Source organism: Nycticebus coucang, chromosome 22 (genome assembly GCF_027406575.1).
Source record: "Nycticebus coucang isolate mNycCou1 chromosome 22, mNycCou1.pri, whole genome shotgun sequence".
NCBI lineage: Eukaryota > Metazoa > Chordata > Mammalia > Primates > Lorisidae > Nycticebus > Nycticebus coucang.
The window spans coordinates 33,321,327-33,340,089 of NC_069801.1; the positions used below are offsets into that span (position 1 = coordinate 33,321,327).

General features: G+C 45.4%; 1 protein-coding gene across 2 annotated transcripts; it reads left to right on the forward strand.

Annotated features, from left to right (window-relative positions):
* The first annotated feature begins 2,124 nt into the window (after positions 1-2,124).
* Positions 2,125-18,724, forward strand: PPIE (peptidylprolyl isomerase E). 2 transcript variants are annotated; one of them, XM_053575083.1, is made up of 10 exons: positions 2,125-2,191; positions 3,136-3,234; positions 4,900-4,943; positions 5,364-5,390; positions 6,733-6,814; positions 7,599-7,699; positions 9,989-10,112; positions 13,047-13,232; positions 17,998-18,140; positions 18,338-18,724. In XM_053575083.1, the coding sequence occupies exons 1-10, from the start codon at positions 2,161-2,163 to the stop codon at positions 18,404-18,406; spliced, it is 906 nt and encodes a 301-aa protein (XP_053431058.1). In that variant the 5' UTR covers positions 2,125-2,160; the 3' UTR covers positions 18,407-18,724. The 2 variants fall into 2 exon arrangements, with proteins under 2 accessions (XP_053431058.1, XP_053431057.1); XM_053575082.1 differs by lacking the exon at positions 2,125-2,191 and adding an exon at positions 2,200-2,591.
* The last annotated feature ends 39 nt before the right edge of the window (positions 18,725-18,763 follow it).

An 18,763-nucleotide genomic window follows, 5' to 3' on the forward strand; every position in this document is an offset into this window, starting at 1 on the left:
TGAGGGGGAATAAAGAGCATGCCATCCTCCAAGCATGTCAATGTGTTCACCAACTGGGCAACTCCCCAAACCCTGCTTGGAGTTTCTATATGGGGTTTGGTTACCTTGGGATGATTGATTGAATTATTGGCCATTGGTGACTGAACCCAATTTCCAGTCCTCTTCCCCTCCCCAGAGGTCAGGCATGAGACAGAAACTTCCAGGCCTCTAACCATGTGGTTGGTTTCTCTAGTGACCAGCCCTCATCCTGAAGCTATCTAGGGGTGCCAACATGAGTACCCTGCTTAGCATAAACTCAGGTATGTTCAAAATGGGCTTATTATGAATAACAAAAGATACAACACTCAGGAAATTCCAAGTTTTTAGGATCTCTGTGCCAGAAACTGGGACAAAAACCAAGTGTATATTTTTTAATATACCCCACCAATAAATAGGATTAGATTTTTCTAGAGAGTGACCTTGTTGGTTTGGAATAGTGGTCGACGCACAGTGCACAGAATTCTCCTAATCAAATCCCAAAGCCTCATTTTTATGAGCATCATCTTCCTAGTTTGGCCTGAGGTTGGCAAGGTTTCTGTTTGTACAGCCACTACTTAGGTCTGGGAATACAATGGGTATATGCCTTGGTGTCAAAGATCTTGACCTAGTGTGTGTGTGAGAGAGAAAGAGAGGGAAGCCTGACAACAGTTATGAGTGTGTTCCAATGTTCCAATTGACTTCTGGACTTGGGGACCATGAACTCTGTTGGGGATTTAGATGAGTGAACCTTACCTAGGTTTTGACAAGGCCTGTGGGATGGAAAAAGGAGAAAGAACCCAATGAGCAAAGACAGAGGCAAGGGAAAAGAGCCATGGTCAGCAGGTGGGAGGAGCTGGTGTGGAGGTCAGGTCGACTTGGGGTTAGGCATGGTCCCCTTGTTGAGAGCCTTGTTATCAGCAACAGTGATTTAAGCAGAGAGTTTGGGCTTATTTTAAAGAAAGATCACTAGACAAGGGGGAGGGTTGACTGGAAGGAAAGAGCTACTCCCCCCATCAACTCTTCCCTAGTCTACTGCATTAACCTCCTGATCTCCAGGGTTCCACCCAATCCATTCTGGACCTAGTGGTCAGAGCACTATTTTATTATTGTTACTTTTTCTAAGAGTTGGGGGTCTCTCTATGTTGCCCAGGCTGGACTCTAACTCCTAAGCTCAAGCAATCCTCTTGTCTCTGCCTCCCAGTAGCTGGGACTACAGGTGTGAGCCACTGGGCCTGGCTCAGAGTACTATTTGAGAACATAAATGTGCCCATGTAACTTCCCTGTTATAACTTAGTAGCTCCTCAAACATCTCAGATCTTCACGTGGCTACAGTTCCCTGTGTGGTGTGACCCCTGGACACATTTCTCACCTGATTTCATGCCCTCCAACCCCACAACCCCATCCTCTGGCCTCTCATTTCCTGCAGAGTATAAGAACTGTCTTCTCTGCCTGAAATCTTTTCCCACTCCCTCCTCTCTGGCTCCCTTTCCTTCAGGTTTCAGCTTCAGTGTCACCTAAGGGAGGTCTTAATCCCCTACTCTATCTAAAGGTGGCTCCATTATTTTCTACTACTTATGTCAATGTGTGATTTATGTATTAGTGTAAGGGTCGGCAAAATTTTTCCCTAAAACACCAGATGGTAAATATTGCAGGCTTTATGCGCCTTAGCCCCCGCCCTGGTAGCAGGAAGGCAGCCAACGGATGCCAGCAATAAAATTTTATTTATGATCACTGAAAATTTGATTTCATATGATTCTCATGTGTCACAAAATACTCTTCCTTTTTTTCAATATTCCAAAATGGAAAACCATTCTTAGCTCTTAGGTTGTCCAAAAACAGGTGAGCCAGGTGGCCCGTGGACCTTACGATTATTTGTAGTTTATCGTTTGCTGATAATACCTCAGTTGATCAGCCACGGTTTGCTTTTCACAACACCGAGAGCACACCTGTGGTACCCTACCGCTTCCCTAGCCCAGCGGGTGCGGAAGCCCCAGTGGAGCGGGGCAGCTATCTAGTCAGCCCATTGAGGGGTTGGGCGGGGCCTGCGAATGCCTCGCTGCGGGGGCGGGGCGAATCCAGAGGGGGCGGGGATGCAGGGGGCGGGGCAAGTGGCGGCTTCCGGCGGAAGAGCGCGGAAGCAAAATGGCTACTACCAAGCGTGTGTTGTACGTGGGTGAGCAGACGCAGGCTTTAGGCAGGGTCTGCGCGAACCAAAACCCCAAGTGGGCTGGGGCGTTGCGGATGGGGATGGCTGCTAGCCACTGTCAAGCGCGAAGTCTAGGGCGGTATCGATTTGCCTCAGGGTGTAAGCCCGAGACATAACGATCATTCCGGCTCTCTTCCTAGCCTGCTAAGTTTCAATAGGTCCCCGAGAAGTGGTAGAGGATAGAATGGTCCTCCAGATCCTCGCGCCCATTCATTTGCTACAGCGATAGCTGAACCTACCCTAAAGGGTTCCCAGACTACCCAGAAAAAAGTGGGAATAACTTTTTAACTTTAATAACTTCGATAAGCCCTGTGGTAACAGACAATGGGTCTGGGTGCAGGGAAAAATGACCCGTCCATCTGGAGAGGTGAGGGCAAACTTTCTGGGTACGGCTACTCTGTAGCTGATAAGCAGGAGTTAGCCAGAGCTCACTCCTGGAACGGCCTAACACTTAGGGGCAAGTGCGTTTTGGGGGGGGGTGGGGGGGTTGGTGGTGGTGGCGGAACCCAGGGAATTAAGGAAGCAAAGAGAAAGAAACTGGAGAGGTGGGTACATTGTTAAAGAGTTTGCACTTTATCCTGAAGGTAGTGGGAAACCCTTGAAGGAATTAAGCAGAGAGTGGATGAGTTCAAAAATCTGCATTTTCCCAAGATCATTTGTACTTGGCTTTGTGGAATTGATAGAGGGAGCGAAGGCAGCAATCCCAGTTATGAACCTGTGCAGTGATCCTGGGGCTAGATGAGGGTCTGAAAGAAGGGTGAAGAGAGACGTGTGTTTCATGAGCGGGCAATAAATGAGAGAGGGGAGTTTGTGTACCCAAAGAACTGAAATGCAAGGACCCCAGGCTGCAGGGACTTCTGCAAGAAATAGCATGGTGGAGAGTGGCTCAAAAGGCCTCTGCCTTCTTGCAGGTGGGCTGGCAGAGGAGGTGGATGACAAAGTTCTTCATGCTGCTTTTATTCCTTTTGGAGACATCACAGATATTCAGATTCCTTTGGATTATGAAACAGGTGAGTTCTTTTGGTGTCCCTCATGTTTAGAATCCTCCTCCTAGGCTCCGCACCAGTAGCACAGTGGTTACAGCACCAGCCATGTACACCAAGGGTGATGGGTTCAAACCCAGCCCAGTCCAGCTAAACAACAATGACAATTGCAACAAAAAATAACTGGGCATTGTGGTGGCACCTGTAGTCCCAGCTACTTGGGAGGGTGAGGCAAGAGACTTGCACAAGTCCAAGAGTTTGAGGTTGCTGTGAGCTGTGACTCCATAGCACTCTACTGAGGACAACATAGTGAGACTCTGTCTCAAAAAAAAAAGAATCTTCCTCCTAGGAAAATAACTTTTAAAAAATTAAAGTCACATCACAATTCTAAATAGGGTTTGTGTATGGTATAAGAAAGTTGAGGCAACCACCTGCATGGCAGTGATCTTAGTGCAGAAGAAATGTTCTGAGGTCATGTGGTTGTCAGCTGTAAATATTTTGCAGAGTCTCTATCTCTTGAGTTTGAGGTAAGACAAATTTTTCAATAGACCAGTAAGAAAACAGATTTTGAACTACACTCACATCTGTATTTTCAAACTACCTACTGAGTACCTTGTCCCACCTGCTCCCTTGGCAGCTGTGCTATTAAACAAGGCAGCAGGAAAGCCCAGGCCCATAATGACTTGGCCTCTTCACTGCTTGATGGGTTTTCCTTCAATTCATATCCCAGTTACAGTTCAGTTTGCTATTTTAGTTTTGTTGTCTTTTTTTTAATTTCCTTGCTTATTTTTTATTTTTGCTTTTTTGTTGTTGTTGTTGTTGAGACAGAGTCCCACCCTATAACCCTGAGCAGAGTGCAATGGCGTCATAGCTCACTGCAACCTCAGACTCATCTGTGGGCATCCCGCTGCCTCAGACTCTGGAAGCTGCTGGGATTACAGGCCCTCGCCACGGTGCCCAGCTGGGTTTTTCCATTTTTTTATTAGGGTCTCACTGTCACTCAGGCGAGTCTCGAACTCCTGAACTCAAGCAGTTCTCCCTCCTCAGCCTCCCACAGTGGTGGGATTACAGGCGTGAGCCACTGTGCCTGGCTTTGTTGTGATTTTTAAGATTGTCATTTTACGCCCAACTCTATCATCATCCTTGCATATGATTGGTCTTTAAACTCTCTGGACCTAGGAAATCTTTATTTGCAGAAGCAGTAAGGTTATATTGGCTTTCTAAGGGCACTTCTAGTCTCTAAGTTCTATAGTTAACACTGTTGTGCTTGACCTTTCCAGTTACGTCACCATTTTCCTGAGGATAAAGACTGAGTAACATTCAGTCTTTAAGATTAATGCTTTATGAACAGTTGATGCTCAAAATGTATATTTGGGTGAATAATTGATGGCTTAAATGACATTATTTTTTCTAGTTGCCTTTCCTGCAAAGGTTAAGGTTGAATTTGAATTGAATACTTATTTCAAACATTTAAAGTATAGTTCATTATTTTGCTATGTCTCCTAAAAAACAAAATTTATTGCTTAAAATGTTGTTTAAGAAAAATCAAAGAATGAGGTTCCTCTTCCTAAACAGTGATTTGGTAGAATTTCTGGTGTCTGGATATGGCATGTAATTGATTTCACTCTTCATTACTGTCCTGTTTCTTCTCATTGCCCACATGATGATGACTCCCCTCTCTCCTTTTTGCAGAAAAGCACCGAGGTTTTGCTTTTGTTGAATTTGAGTTGGCAGAGGTAAGAAAAGTCTGTGCTACTTGTGTTTTAGTCTTTGGTTTGTGTTGTTCTTCCTGATTACAAAGGAAGCTATTCTCCTTTGGTTAGATTTCTGGGCCTTAGTCTAATGCTTCCAGACCAGACATGGTGTTTGAAAGAAAGCTTCTCTCACTTAATCAGACTAGAATGTGAATAATGTCTCAGACTTTCTGCCAGGCCCTGTTTATTGAGCACTGTTGCTTGGGAGCACTGATAATTATTTCTGTGCCTTCAACTAGATGGCAAATTATTGCACTACCAGGTCTAAAGTCAGGCAGGACATATAGAAGTGAAATTTGCTGGGTTTGGGGTTTTTGTTTGTTTGCTATTGAGTGTGTGTTTAAACACTATAAGAAACATTTGGTTGTAAGCTTAAACTTGTACCTTGTCTTTCTTTGGCAGGATGCTGCAGCAGCTATCGACAACATGGTATGGTGGGAAATCCTCACATTATCTGAAGTTGCTTTTGGGTGGTACAGAGGGTCCTTATTCTTATGTTGTTTTTCCAAACCTTCAAAGTTGCAAGGTTGCATGGAGAAGTAAAAATTGTCAACATATTAAAATATTCGCAATGAATCTATCATTTATAAATCCTTTCCCATTTAACAATAATATAAGTCTTAATCATTCTTTTTGGCCAGTCTCTCACTGGCTGCCCTATTTCTAGGATAGTAAAATGCAAACTCATTATAATTTGATTACGCGGTGAAAATGCATATTTCTCAAAAGTGTCAGGATTTCATGAAGTGTCAGATCAGTCAACACAAGAGGAGAGAAATTTAATAAGGATAATGGTAACTACAAATCACTGATACAAATGATTTGCATATCCTGGAAATGTCCTTGGGAAAAATGATGAGGGTCTTCAGTATTTGCGCCTTCTCTGAGATTCTTACCATTTTTATGTCTGATGAAGTGAAAAGATACCATATCATAGTGTTGATAGAATTTTGTTGGAAAAAATACCTCAACTAATCAGCACCTGTTAGATCTTCATTCCATAAATTAGTGCATAGTTAAATGTGAATATTGTTTGTAATAAACTTCATTATTTTTAGTTTCCTCACAATAAAGTCCCAATAAAACCTTTAATTTTTGCTTTTTACCATGAAAATTTTCATCACTGCCTTAAGTGGATACACATGAAGTGACCTTTCCTGGTACCAGTTACCTGTGGATAATGAGGCTCTCCTTTATTCCCTGTTCTCTATTACCCTTTCACCAAACATCCCTCAGCTGTCAGAAAGAGATCATTTTTCACCATTTCAAAGCTGATCCTTACTGCATTATCCTTGTAATTTCAGAGCACTGTGAACCCATAGTTACTTTTCAGGCGTCCTCAAACTGTGGCCCGCGGGCCACATGAAGCGGTGTGAATTATATTTGTTCCTGTTTTGTTTTTTACTTCAAAATAAGATATGTGCAGTGTGCATAGGAATTTATTCAGATTTTTTTTTTTTTTTTTAACTACAGTCTGGCCCTCCAGCGGTCTGAGGGACAGTGAATTGGCCCCCTGTTTAAAAAGTTTGAGGATGCCTGCTTTAGGTAGTACAGGTCTTTGTCTGCTGGCACTGAAAGAAAGGAAGTGTGTGAGGGCTCAAGGGAGAAAGTTCCCTGTAAGCCACAGGCAGCTTTGTGGTGTGTACATAGCTTTCTGTTAGGGGCTCAGGGATTAAGGGAGGACAAATGTCTTAGAAGTAAATAGAAAGCTGAGTATCTCTCTTAAAAAAAAATAACAGTTCAAGCAGCTGGATTTTCTTTTTTTTTTCAGAATGAATCTGAGCTCTTTGGACGGACAATTCGTGTCAATTTGGCCAAACCAATGAGAATTAAGGAAGGCTCTTCCAGACCAGGTGAGTAGGAGCCACTCACAGATCCCTGGTCCTGCCCTGCAGTTTGACCTTAGAGGCATTTTTATCCCTGTTTACTTAGATATAGGTGCTAACTCCTGCTTCCTGGTGAGCAGGAATAGAGAATGATTCACATTGACAGGGCATGCACCACTTTTGTGGGCAAACAAAAAGAGCCAGAGTTACTGTTTCAGAGAGAAATTCTCTTTGTTCTTTTATCTTTACCAGTTTTATCAGCAGCCATTCCCAGGAGCCCATCAAGTGCTGGAACTGGTGTAGCATTTTCTCTTAGCCCTGCTAAGAGGGGACTTTAAGGCTGATATTCACAATGGGAACTTTCCTTTCCCTTCCTAGGGAATTCTCAAAGGGGAATTCCTCTAGCCAAGAGGACCACATAGTAATTTGCTGACCAAAGCAGGTACTTTCCTTTCTTTTTTTTTTTTGAGACACAGTCTCACTCCTTCACCCTGAGTAGATTGCAGTAGTATCACTGTAGCTCACAGCAACCTCAAACTCCTGGGCTTAAGCAGTCTCTTACTTCAACCTCTCAAGTAGCTGGGACTACAGGCTTGTACCACCACACTCAGCTAATTTTTCTATTTTTAATAGAGACAAGGTCTCTTGCCCAGGCTGGTCTCAAACTCCTGACCTGAAGCAATCCTCCCACCTTGGCCTCTCAGAGTCTAAGGACTACAGGCGTGAGCCACTGCTCCCAGCCAAAGCAGCTACTTTATGACTCAAGCTGATAGCTTAACTTTATTAATATTTATTTGATTTCTCCTTTCAGTTTGGTCAGATGATGACTGGTTGAAGAAGTTTTCTGGGAAGACTCTTGAAGAGAATAAAGAGGAGGAAGGGTCAGAACCTCCCAAGACAGAAACCCAGGAGGTGAGAATGAAGGCTTGTGCTTCTAGAAAACAGACTGGCCCTTCCCACAGCAGACTTCTTTTTAATAAAATTTTCATGGAAATTTGCAAACATGTATACAGGGTGGCCATAAAGTTCATGTGCAATTTAAAATAGTTTACTAATAGTAATGAACTTTTGACTACCCTGTATGTATTTACACACACACAAAAGCAGAGAGAACGAATAATAAACTGTTAGTATTTTGGTGAAGGCAGTATTGACTGGATTAAAGGGAAGAGCTTTGGATCTCTTATCTGTTTTATATTCTTCATGTTGAGCATCTCAGCTCTGCCCAGGTATAGATTTGTAACGAGGAGGAAGTAAAAGTGCTTCTCTTCATCCCTTTTGATCAGTCCCCTTCTTCCACTGAAGAGTTTGGCACCAGGTTCATGGTCATCCTATTCCTGTACTAATACAGGAGAAGACAGGCCAGGGTGGTGGTGCCTTCCCTTCAGCCTGTATATCTTAGGAAGGTTCAAGGTTCTCCCTTCCCAAGAGAACCTGCACGGCACTTCCTCCTGACTCAGCACACCTCCCTGAACACTGCTCCTCGTTGTTCCCCTCCCCTGGCTACCTGGTCAATGCTGTCATTCTTCTGCATTTCTCTGTTGGCTCATGAAACAGTAGCAGTCACTTTCAGATTTTCTGCAGCCTCTCCTATGCTGTGTTGACCGTCATAGTCTCTGTTTCCAGTCCTGAGCTGCTGAGATTTCTGTCTGTAAGATCACAGGCAGCTTAACATTGTCTCCTGTTGTCTTGGTTAATTTGCCACCATCTATCCACACATTGACCCACATCAGAAATATGGATGCAAAGCAGAATGCATAAAGGTCATTGCAGAATGCAAAAATGACTCTCTAGATCATCCTCCTGGACCCTTTTTTTTTTTTTGAGACAGAGTCTTACTATGTTGCCCTCAATAGAGTGCTGTGCTGTTACAGCTCACAGCAACCTCAAACTATTAGGCTTAAGTGATTCTCTTGCCTCAGCCTCCCAAGTAGGTAGGACTACAGGCACCCGCCACAACACCCGGCTACTGGACCCTTCTTTTAACGCAGAGCTAATACCTCATCATATTCTACTGAGTTTTTTCTTAAATTGGCCTTGAAGCCCTTCTCCTATTTGTGCCATTGTCCCATTTAGCCTGTTGTCTCTCATTGGATAATTGCTTTCTGGGAGCAGCTTTGCTGTCCTCCAGTCTTTCATAAAGATAGCTAGCATGGTCTTTCTAAGGCATTAACTGCCCAGTCGTTAACTCTCCTGCTGAGAACTTCTCCCCAGATCCCCATGACCTGTCTCAGGGGAGGAAGTCCAGGAGGGACTCTCCCTGTGCTTGACCCTGCCTGCCTCTCCAGTCTTGCTTTCCACCTCTCCATGGTTCAGTCTTGCAAAGTCATCCTTTGTGTTTCTGTGTATATCTTGACTTTTGCACAGGCTTCTTAAGTGCTTATTGCCCTTCCTTTGTAGGCAATGAATTCTGTGAGGCTAGGGGCCTTGTCTTATGTATCTTATTAATAAAAATGTGAAGTAACATGGACTCGGGGAGTGGTGATTTAGGTGTGAATTCCAGCTCACCATTTACTGCCTTTGTGACCTTGGGCAAGTTACATGATAAGTGCTGTGTGAGTATTTGTTGCTATTACTGTGCCACTGCTATTATCAGCGGCAAATAGTATATATAGCACATGTGTTAGTGTCCTCAGTGCCCAGCATGATACCTCAGCACATTTGTTAAACTGAACCACAAACAAGTTAATAACATATGCCTTTTCTTGTTGGAATAAATGTAACATTTGTATCAAATGTCTCTTTATCCTCTGCTTAGTCTTATCTACTTGGAGCACTAAGCAAGACCCCACCTCCTCCATTGTCTTCTGAGCACTTAGGCCTGAGCAGGAGGGGCTGCCCCCATGACTTCTCGTGGTTTCTTCCATGTAGCAAGGCTGGGAATATACAGGGGTGAGCATCAAGGGAACAGGTGTTGGTACATGAATGGGTCCACTTACCTGGGGAATGGTGGGCTTAAACTGGGGTTTGAAGATGTTCAGGGACTGCAGGGCAGGGGGGAGCAAGCTAATGTGTCTGAGGGTGAGTTGCTGAGATAACACTCTGAGGAGGACTCGAGTCAGTGCCAGGGTCTTTGGTCACTAATTTCGAGCTGGGTGCTATGGCTGTGGCTCCTGGCTTCTTGCAACCCTTTGAGGCCTTACACTCCTACTTGGGGCATCAGAGAGTTCTCTCTAACCTAGCAATTTCTTTTGCACCTAGGGAGAGCCTGTTGCAAAAAAGGCCCGGTCAAATCCTCAGGTATACATGGACATCAAGATCGGTAACAAGCCAGCTGGCCGCATTCAGATGCTCCTGCGTTCAGATGTTGTTCCCATGACAGCAGGTAAGCAGGACTCCACGGTCAGGATGGTAAGAAGCTAGTGGCTAAGCAATGAGCCTTCCCAATAATGAATAATGCTGCTAGGAACATGCCTGTATGTGCTTAAATCCCTGTTTTCAATTCTTTGGGGCAGATACCTAGGAGTAGAGATGGTTGGTCATGTGATAATTCTACATTTTAACTTTGTGAGGCTTTGCCAACCTGTTTTTCATAGTAGCAGACTATTTTACATTTCCACCAGCCATGTATGAGTTGAGCATCTTTTCACGTGCTATTGGCTGTTTGTAGATCTTCTTTTAAGAAATGTCTGTCCAGGGCAGTGTCTGTGGCTCAGCGAGTAGGGCGCCGGCCCCATATATCAAGGGTGGCAGGTTCAAACCCAGCCCCGGCCAAACTGCAACAAAAGATAGCCGGGTGTTGTGGCAGGCGCCTGTGGTCCCAGCTCCTCAGGAGGCTGAGGCAAGAGAGTCGCCTAAGCCCAAGAGTTTGAGGTTGCTGTGAGCTGTGACAGTATGGCACTCTACCAAGGGTGACAAAGTAAAACTCTGTCTCTAAAAAAAAAACGTAATATCTGTTCAAACCTTTGATGCCTTTAATTTAACTGGACTGTTTTCTTTCTGTTGAATTGTTTAACTGGATTGTTTTCTTTATTTAACTGGATTGTTTTTATCTGTTGAATTGTAGGCATTTGTTATATATTCTGGATATTTAAACGCTTGTCAGATGTGATTTACAAACACTTTCTTCCATTCGATGGGCTGCCTTTCATTCTGTTCATAGTGTCCTCTGATGCACATAAGATTTTGTTAGGTTTGTTGACGGAGTCTCACTATGTTGCCCCCGGTAGAGTGCCATGGCGTCACAAGTCACAGCTCAGAGCAACCTCAAATTCTCGGGCTTAAGCAATTCTCTTGCCTCAGCTTCCCAAGTAGCTGGGACTACAGGCTGCTGCCATAACACCTAGCTATTTTTTTGTTGCAGTTGTCATTGTTCACCTGGCCCAGGCTGGGTTTGAACCCATCAGCCTCAGTATATGTGGCCAATCCCGCAACCACTGTGCTACAGGCATCGAGCCTGCACATAAGTTTTTATTGTTGATGAAACCTAATTTATCTATTTTTTTCTATCATTTATGCTTTTAGAATCATATTTAAGAAACCATGGCCAAATCCAAAGTCATGAAGATCTGCCCTATATTTTCTTCTGAGATCCTTTGGATTTTTTTTTTTGTTTGTTTTTTTTGAGTGAAAGTCCCACTATATCACCCTCGGTAGAGTTCTGAGGCGTCACAGCTCACAGCAACCTCCAACTCTTGGGCTTAAGCGATTCTCTTGCCTCAGCCTCCCAAGTAGCTGGCACTATAGGCGCCTGCCACAATGCCAGGCTATTTTTTGGTTGTAGTTGTCATTGTTGTTTGGCAGGCCAGGGCTAGATTTGAACCTGCCAGTTCTGGTATATGTGGCTGACACCCTAGCCACTTGAGCTACAGGCGCTGAGCCTTTTTTTTTTTTCTTTTTGAGACAAGGTCTTGCTCTGCCACCTGGCCTAGAGTGCAGTGCACAACTTCAATCTCCTGGGCTAAAGTGATCCTCCTGTCTTAGCCTCCCAAGTAGCTGTGACTATAGTCAAGGCACATGCCACCATGCTCACTAATTTTTCTTTTTTTTTCTTTTTGAGATAGAGTTTCACTTTATCACCCTCAGTAGAGGGCTATGGCATCATAGCTCACAGCAACTTGGGCTCAAGCGATTCTCTTGCCTCAGCCTCCTGAGTAGGTGAGACTACAGGCACCTGCCACAACGCCTCGCTATTTTTAGAGATGGGGTCTAGCTCTTGTTCAAGCTGGTCTCAAACTCCTGAGCTCTGGCAATCCATCCACCTTGGCCTCTCAGAGTGCTAGGATTACAGACATGAGCTACTGCACCGTTCTAATTTTTCTGTTTTTTGTAGAGACAGGGTCTCGCTTTTGCTCAGGCTGGTCTTGAACTCCTGGCCTCAAATAGTCCTCTTGCCTTGGCCTCCCAGAGTTTTAGGATTATAAGAGGGAGTCACCACACAGGGCCCAGGCTTTTCTACCACCAATTTAGTGCGATTTCAATCCTCCTTCTTTAATGGCCCCTTTCACTAATTGGTAGTTTGTGGTACTCCTCTTTACTATACTGAACTGAATTTCTATAGTCCTTTAAGAGGCCATTCTCGCAAAGTGTATAATGAGCATCTCTTATTTTAAAATCTTTTTTTTTTTTTTTTTTTTTGAGACAGAGCCTCAAGTTGTTGCCCTGGGTAGAGTGCTGTAGCATCACAGCTCACAGCAACCTTCACCTCCTGGGCTCAAGCAATTCTCTTACCTCTGCCTCCCAGGTAGCTGGGACTACAGGCACCCGCCACAATGCCTGGCTATTTTTTTGGTTGCAGCCATCGTTGTTGTTTGGCGGGCCCGGGCTAGATTCACACCCGCCAGCTCAGGTTTATGTAGCTGGCGCCTTAGCCGCTTGAGCCACAGGCACCAAGCCGAACATCTCTTATTTTAAAATGAGAATTTAAATATTAGGCTCAGTGCCCGTAGCCACAGTGGTTATGCTGCCAACCATATACACCAGAGGTGGCGGATTCGAACCCAGCCCTGGCCAGCTGAACAACAATGACAACTGCAACAAAAAAATGGCCGGGCATTGTGGTGGGCACCTGTAGTCCCAGCTTCTTGGTAGGCTGAGAAAAGAGAATCACTTGAGCCCAAGACTTTGAGGTTTCTGTGAGCTGTGACGCTATGGCACTCTATCGAGGGTGACATAGTGAGATTCTGTCTCAAAAAAAATAAATAAATAAATAAATAAATAAAAGAAAATTTAAACCTTAAACAAAACAGTTTTTAGAGGCTTCGTCTGTTTGTTGTTTGTTCTGTATTTTACCTCAGCATTTTTCCTTTCCCCACCACAGAGAATTTCCGTTGCCTGTGCACCCATGAAAAGGGCTTCGGCTTCAAAGGAAGCAGCTTCCACCGCATTATCCCCCAGTTCATGTGCCAGGGCGGCGATTTCACAAACCACAATGGCACTGGGGGCAAGTCCATCTACGGGAAGAAGTTCGATGATGAAAACTTCATCCTCAAGCACACAGGCCCAGGTAGGAGCTAATCAGTGTGCACTGAAGAGTCAGGCTGGGCTAGGGTGGAATGGCTGTGCAGGGTGGGACAGGCCATGGTTTTCACAGGAGGGACAGATTCTAGAAGCAACCCAGCTACTGGACCCAGCCTTGTGCACGTGGACTACCAAGACCAGTTGTACAGTCTGCTTGTTTTTTTGAGACAGAGTGTTAAGTTGTCACCCTCTGTAGAGTGCTGTGGCTTTACAGCTCATAGCAACCTCAGACTCTTGGGCTTAAGTGATTCTCTTGTCTCAGCCTCCCAAGTAGCTGGGACAACAGGAGCCCGCCACAACGCCCAGCTATTTTCTTTTGTTGTTGTTGTTGCAATTGTCATTGTTTTTTAGCAGGTCCAGGCTGGGTTTGACCCCCCTCAGCCCCGGTGCATGTTGCCAGTGCCAGACCCACTGAGCTACAGGAGCCACCCTGGTCTGCCATTATAATCTCTCCTGCCCTCGATGCTACCACTCCCTACACTCCTCCTGTCAAACTTACCTGGCAAAATCTCAGTGGTTGGTCTCCCAGCAGCTAGAGAAAAACACAAAATTATACTGAATGGTCCCACTTGAAGTTTATGACTACAGTTCTTTTTTTTTTTTTTCCTCACTAAGACAGAGTCCCATGCTGTCCCCCTGGGTAGAGTGCCATGGTGTCATAGTTCATAGCAACCTCAAACTCTCGGGCTCAAGCGATTCTCTTGTTTCAGCCTCCCAACTAGCTGGGACTGTAGGTGCCCTCCACAATGCCCAGCTATTTTTGTTGTTGTTGTTTGTTTGTTTTAGCAGGCCTGGGCTGGGTTTGAACCCACCAGCCCCGGTGCATGTGGCCAGCGCCCTAGCTACTGAGCTACAGATGCTGAGCCATGACTACAGTTCTTTTTTTTTTTTTTTTTGCGGTTTGGCCGGGGCAGGGTATGAACCCGCCACCCTTGGTATATGGGGCCGGCGATGACTACAGTTCTTAAGGGTGCCCTCAGCAGTCTGACCAGAGTTTAGATTTCCCTTTGATGCTTGATCCTGATCAGAGGTGACAATTACGTGCCTGAAGCCTCCGCATCACTCTCCTTGTCATCTGATGCTTCCACACCTGCACACTTTGATTTCCCTCCAGTAATGGGGATGAACTGTCCCCCCTAAGGCCAGCCCCCCACCCTTTTACCAGGGATCCCATCCCTCTCTACTCAGGAACATAGCTTCTGCAGTTTTCTCCCGGGGCCTTGTATAATCCATTTCCCCTGCTCTGCTAGATCAGTTCATCAGTGTTGAAGTATGAGGTATCAATCTTAAGAAAAATCATCCTTGGACTCTGTTCCCTCTCTAGCTGTCACCCATGCCTCTCCCTTTCTTAATGAAACTTCTTGAAAAAGGGCTGTAGACTATAGCTGCCTTTATTCTTTCTAAGCCCTTTTAACCCCACTTTGCCACTGAAACCACTCTCACCAGAGATACCAATGGCCAACATCTTGCCAGTAGCCAGTTTTGGCCCCTCATCTTATCCCACCTCCCAGCAGCATTTCAGATACGAGTATCCCTTGTACAAAATGCTTGGGACTAGATGTGTTTTGGATTTTGGATTTTTTCAAATTTTAGGACATTTACATTACAGTTACATGGTGAGCATCCCAGATCCAAAACACTCCAATGACCATTTCCTTTGAGCATCTTTTTGGCACTGATTCGAGCAGTTTAGAATTCAGATTCTCAGATTTGGGATGCCTAACCTGGATTGATGCTGTACTGCTGAATCCTCCTCTCCTGGCCTGACAGACTCCTGCCTCCTTGGGTCTCCTTTCAACTGATTGGCTACTTGGTCTGCCTTTCCTTGCTCCTCCTTTTCCTGATCTCCGTAGAAACCTGTTACCCCATGCCCCCTTTTTTTAACTGATAGTTTGTAGCACCCCCCTTACTATGCTGAACAGTGAAATGCATGGATGATAAATCCCACCTACCTACATAATTATTAATATTTTGAAAATCAAGATTATTTTGTAACTGATAGGGAAGACCATCAAAGGAAAGTAAGTCACAGTAAAAGAATGTATGTTTCGGGTGTAAATGTTGAAGCACAACTATGCTAACGACAGCGAGAGTTCCTCAGACGTGTTCAGATACAGCAGTTAGAAATGCAGACAGGTGTACTCAACCTGCAATTTGGATAATGTGAGCAGTATTGCTGGTGGTGACATGAGTTTCTGAAATGGTAGATAATATTGGTTAGATTCCAGATTAAAGATTAACAGATTAACATTCTGTTAATGATGTACATGGTAGTTGTATTCTTAGAAGATTCCATAAAAAAACCAAAACAAGCCTCCCAGAATTTGAGGTTATATGTAAATGGAATTAGGTTTTAGGTGCCAGTAATTGTTAACACATTTTTTACCTACATTGATCTCTGGCAGGACATTTGAAAGACTAAGAGATATAGGACAATTATTCATTGTGCAGGACATTGCAGAACATGTAGTATTCTGGGCCCTCACCCACTAAGTGCCAATAGCACCCCACAGTAATCTGATAAGAAAAAACGCATTCAGTAGGCCGGGTGTGGTGGCTCATGCCTGTAATCCTAGCACTCTGGGAGGCCAAGGTGGATGGATTGCCTGAGCTCAGAGGTTTGAGACCAGACTGAGCCAGAGCAAGACCTCGTCTCTAAAAATAGCTGGAGGCACATCCCATCCAGTTGGGAGCCTGAGGCAAGAGAATCGCTTGAGTTTGAAAGTTGGAGGTTGCTGTGAGGTATGACGCCATGGTATTCTACTGAGGGTGACAAAGTGAGACTCTGTCTCAAAAACAAAAACAAAAAAACCTGCTGGGTGCAGTAGTATACATCAAAATCCCAGCTCCTTGGGAGGCTGAGGGAGAAGGGTTACTTGAGCCCAGGAGTTGGAGGCTGTAGTGAGTACACTATGATCATGCCTTTGAATACCTACTGCACTCCACCTGGGCAACATAGCCAGACCTCACCTATATTAAAAACAAACAAACAAACCCACACTGAAATTTTCATAGGTTATACACCCAGACTTCTACCTAGCTGCCTGCCTGTCGTCTTTGCTTGATACTCTATGACAGTCTAATAGAGGTCCTCAAACTTTTTAAACAGGGGGCCAGTTCACTGTCCCTCAGACTGTTAGAGGGCCGGACTATAGTTTAAAAACAAAACGGGAACAAATACAATCACACCGCCTCATGTGGCCCGCAGGCCGCAGTTTGAGGACCCTGGAAGCATCACATGTCCAAAACAATTCTTGGTCCTTTCCTCCAAACTCTTTTTCTCCTTCATACCTGTTCAGTAAATGACACTGCCATCCACCTAGATGCTTAGTCAGAAATTTAGGAGTCATCCTTGACTCCCCTCCAGTATCACCATATGTCACATCCACCTGTTCTCAAGTCATCTCCTGGCCCAGCTATGCAGGTGTGTGTGTGTGTGTGCGCGCGCGCACACGCACATACACACAGTGGTTTTTTGTTTTTTTTTTTTAAGACAAAGTCTCAAGCTGTCACCCTGGCTAGAGTGCTGTGGCATCACAGCTCACAGCAACCTCAAACTCTTTTGAGTGTAAGCAATTCTCTTGCCTCAGCCTCCTAGGTAGCTGGGACTACAGGCACCTGTCACAACGCCTGGCTATTTTTGTTGTTGTTTTTGCAGTTGTCATTATTATAGCTGGCCTGAGCTGGGTTCAGACCCGCCAGCCTCAGTGTATGCGGCCAGTGCCCTACCCACTGAGCTATGAGCATCGCCCTACACACACTCTTATATGACTGTCTCATGCCTCCTTTCTCCTCATTATTATCTTTTGAATAACTCTTTTCCACTGACTTTTAGGACTGTGTCTTATTCAGTATCCTCAGGGTTTAACAGGGCTTAGTTACAAAATAAACTTTTTTTTTTTTTGGAGACAGAGTCTCACTATGTTGCCCTCAGTAGAATGCTGTGGTGTCACAGCTCACAGCAACCTCAAACTCTTGGGCTTAAGCGATTCTCTCACCTCAGCCTCCCAAGTAGTTGAAACTCCAGGCGCCCACCACAATGCCCAGCTATTTTTTTTGTTTTTTGTTACAGTTGTCGTTGTTTAGCTGGCCTGGGCAGAATTTGAACCCACCACTCTTGATGTATGCTGGTGCCGTAACCATTGTGCTATGGGCACCGAGCCCCAAATAGACTTTTTTTTTTTTTTTAAGAGACAGAGTCTTACTCTATCACGCAGGCTATAGTGCAGTGGCACAATCATAGCTCACAGCAGCCTTCACCACCTGGGCTCAAGTGATCCTTTTACCTTAGCTTCCTGAGTAGCTGGCACTACAGGCATTAGCTACTTCACTTGGCTAGTTTTTTTTACGGTGTTACCCAGACTGATCTTGAAACAGTCCTCCTGCCTTGGTCTCCCAAAGTGCTGGGATTACAGGTGTGAGAAAAAACAGTGAAAGAACAAACCAGTATAAAATAATTTAGGGCGGCGGCTGTGGCACAAGGAGTAGGGCACTGGCCCCATATACCGGAGGTGGCGGGTTCGAACCCAGCCCTGGCCAAAAACTGTAACAAAAAAATAAATAAATAAACAACCTCGCTCATCCCATTTCACTGACTATTAATTGGATGAAAGAAAGGTGGCCACATCTGCATGGTCTGTGCATCCCACAGTCTGAGCCTGCCTGTCTGGAGGGCTGTTAACCTATATAGACATCATTTAAGGGTTGGTTGCCAATGCTGGGGGAGCTGACCTGGTCATTCTTTCCCCCAGGCCTACTGTCCATGGCCAACTCTGGCCCAAACACCAATGGCTCCCAGTTCTTCCTGACATGCGACAAGACAGATTGGCTGGATGGCAAGCACGTGGTGTTTGGCGAGATCACTGAGGGCCTGGATGTCTTGCGGCAGATTGAGGTATGTGGTGGGGAACTGGCCTCTTCCTCACCTGGGTTCATGGTGCACAGCCTGTGGGAGGGCTGGAGAGGGAGCTCTGTGCTGTGAGAGACATGGGCCAGGGCTGCTTCTGCCCAGGTTCCAGGGTAGGAGTGGGGTCCCTAAGCCACTCTTTATTCTGCCCCCTCACTCCCCTGGCTTCTATTCCACCCATAAAGGCCCAGGGCAGCAAGGACGGGAAGCCAAAGCAGAAGGTGATCATCGCTGACTGTGGGGAGTATGTGTGAGAAGGCGCTTCCTGTGCTCCCCTCTCTTTGCTCTCGCCCCTGTGGGTCCAGGAGGGAGCTCCCAGCCTCAGCTGTTTGAAGTGGGCAGCGTTTGTGGTATGACCCCTTCCTCGGGGTCGCTTTGGAGCAGCTCCTCTGCGGGCACAGGCTGGACTTTGTCCAGGTGTGGCTGTGGGCCCAGAGCCAGCATGGGGGCCACCCTCCCCACCATGGGCAGGCTGTGCACGAACACTGACTATTCCTGGCACTTGCTGCTGAGTCTGTCCTGGGCTCATGAACATTTTCTTTGCTAAAATAAATCCTACTTCTTGTACCGCCGCCTCTAGCTAATTCCTGGGACAGAGATTGTCTCTGTGT

Excerpts from the sequence above, each read along its gene's own strand:
- PPIE (XM_053575082.1), top strand. The coding sequence starts at position 2,549 with ATGGGTCTGGGTGCAGGGAAAAATGACCCGTCCATCTGGAGAG. Across the intron at positions 4,944-5,363 it reads TTGAATTTGAGTTGGCAGAG|GATGCTGCAGCAGCTATCGA; the intron begins GTAAGAAAAGTC and ends TTTCTTTGGCAG. Across the intron at positions 10,113-13,046 it reads TGTTGTTCCCATGACAGCAG|AGAATTTCCGTTGCCTGTGC; the intron begins GTAAGCAGGACT and ends TCCCCACCACAG.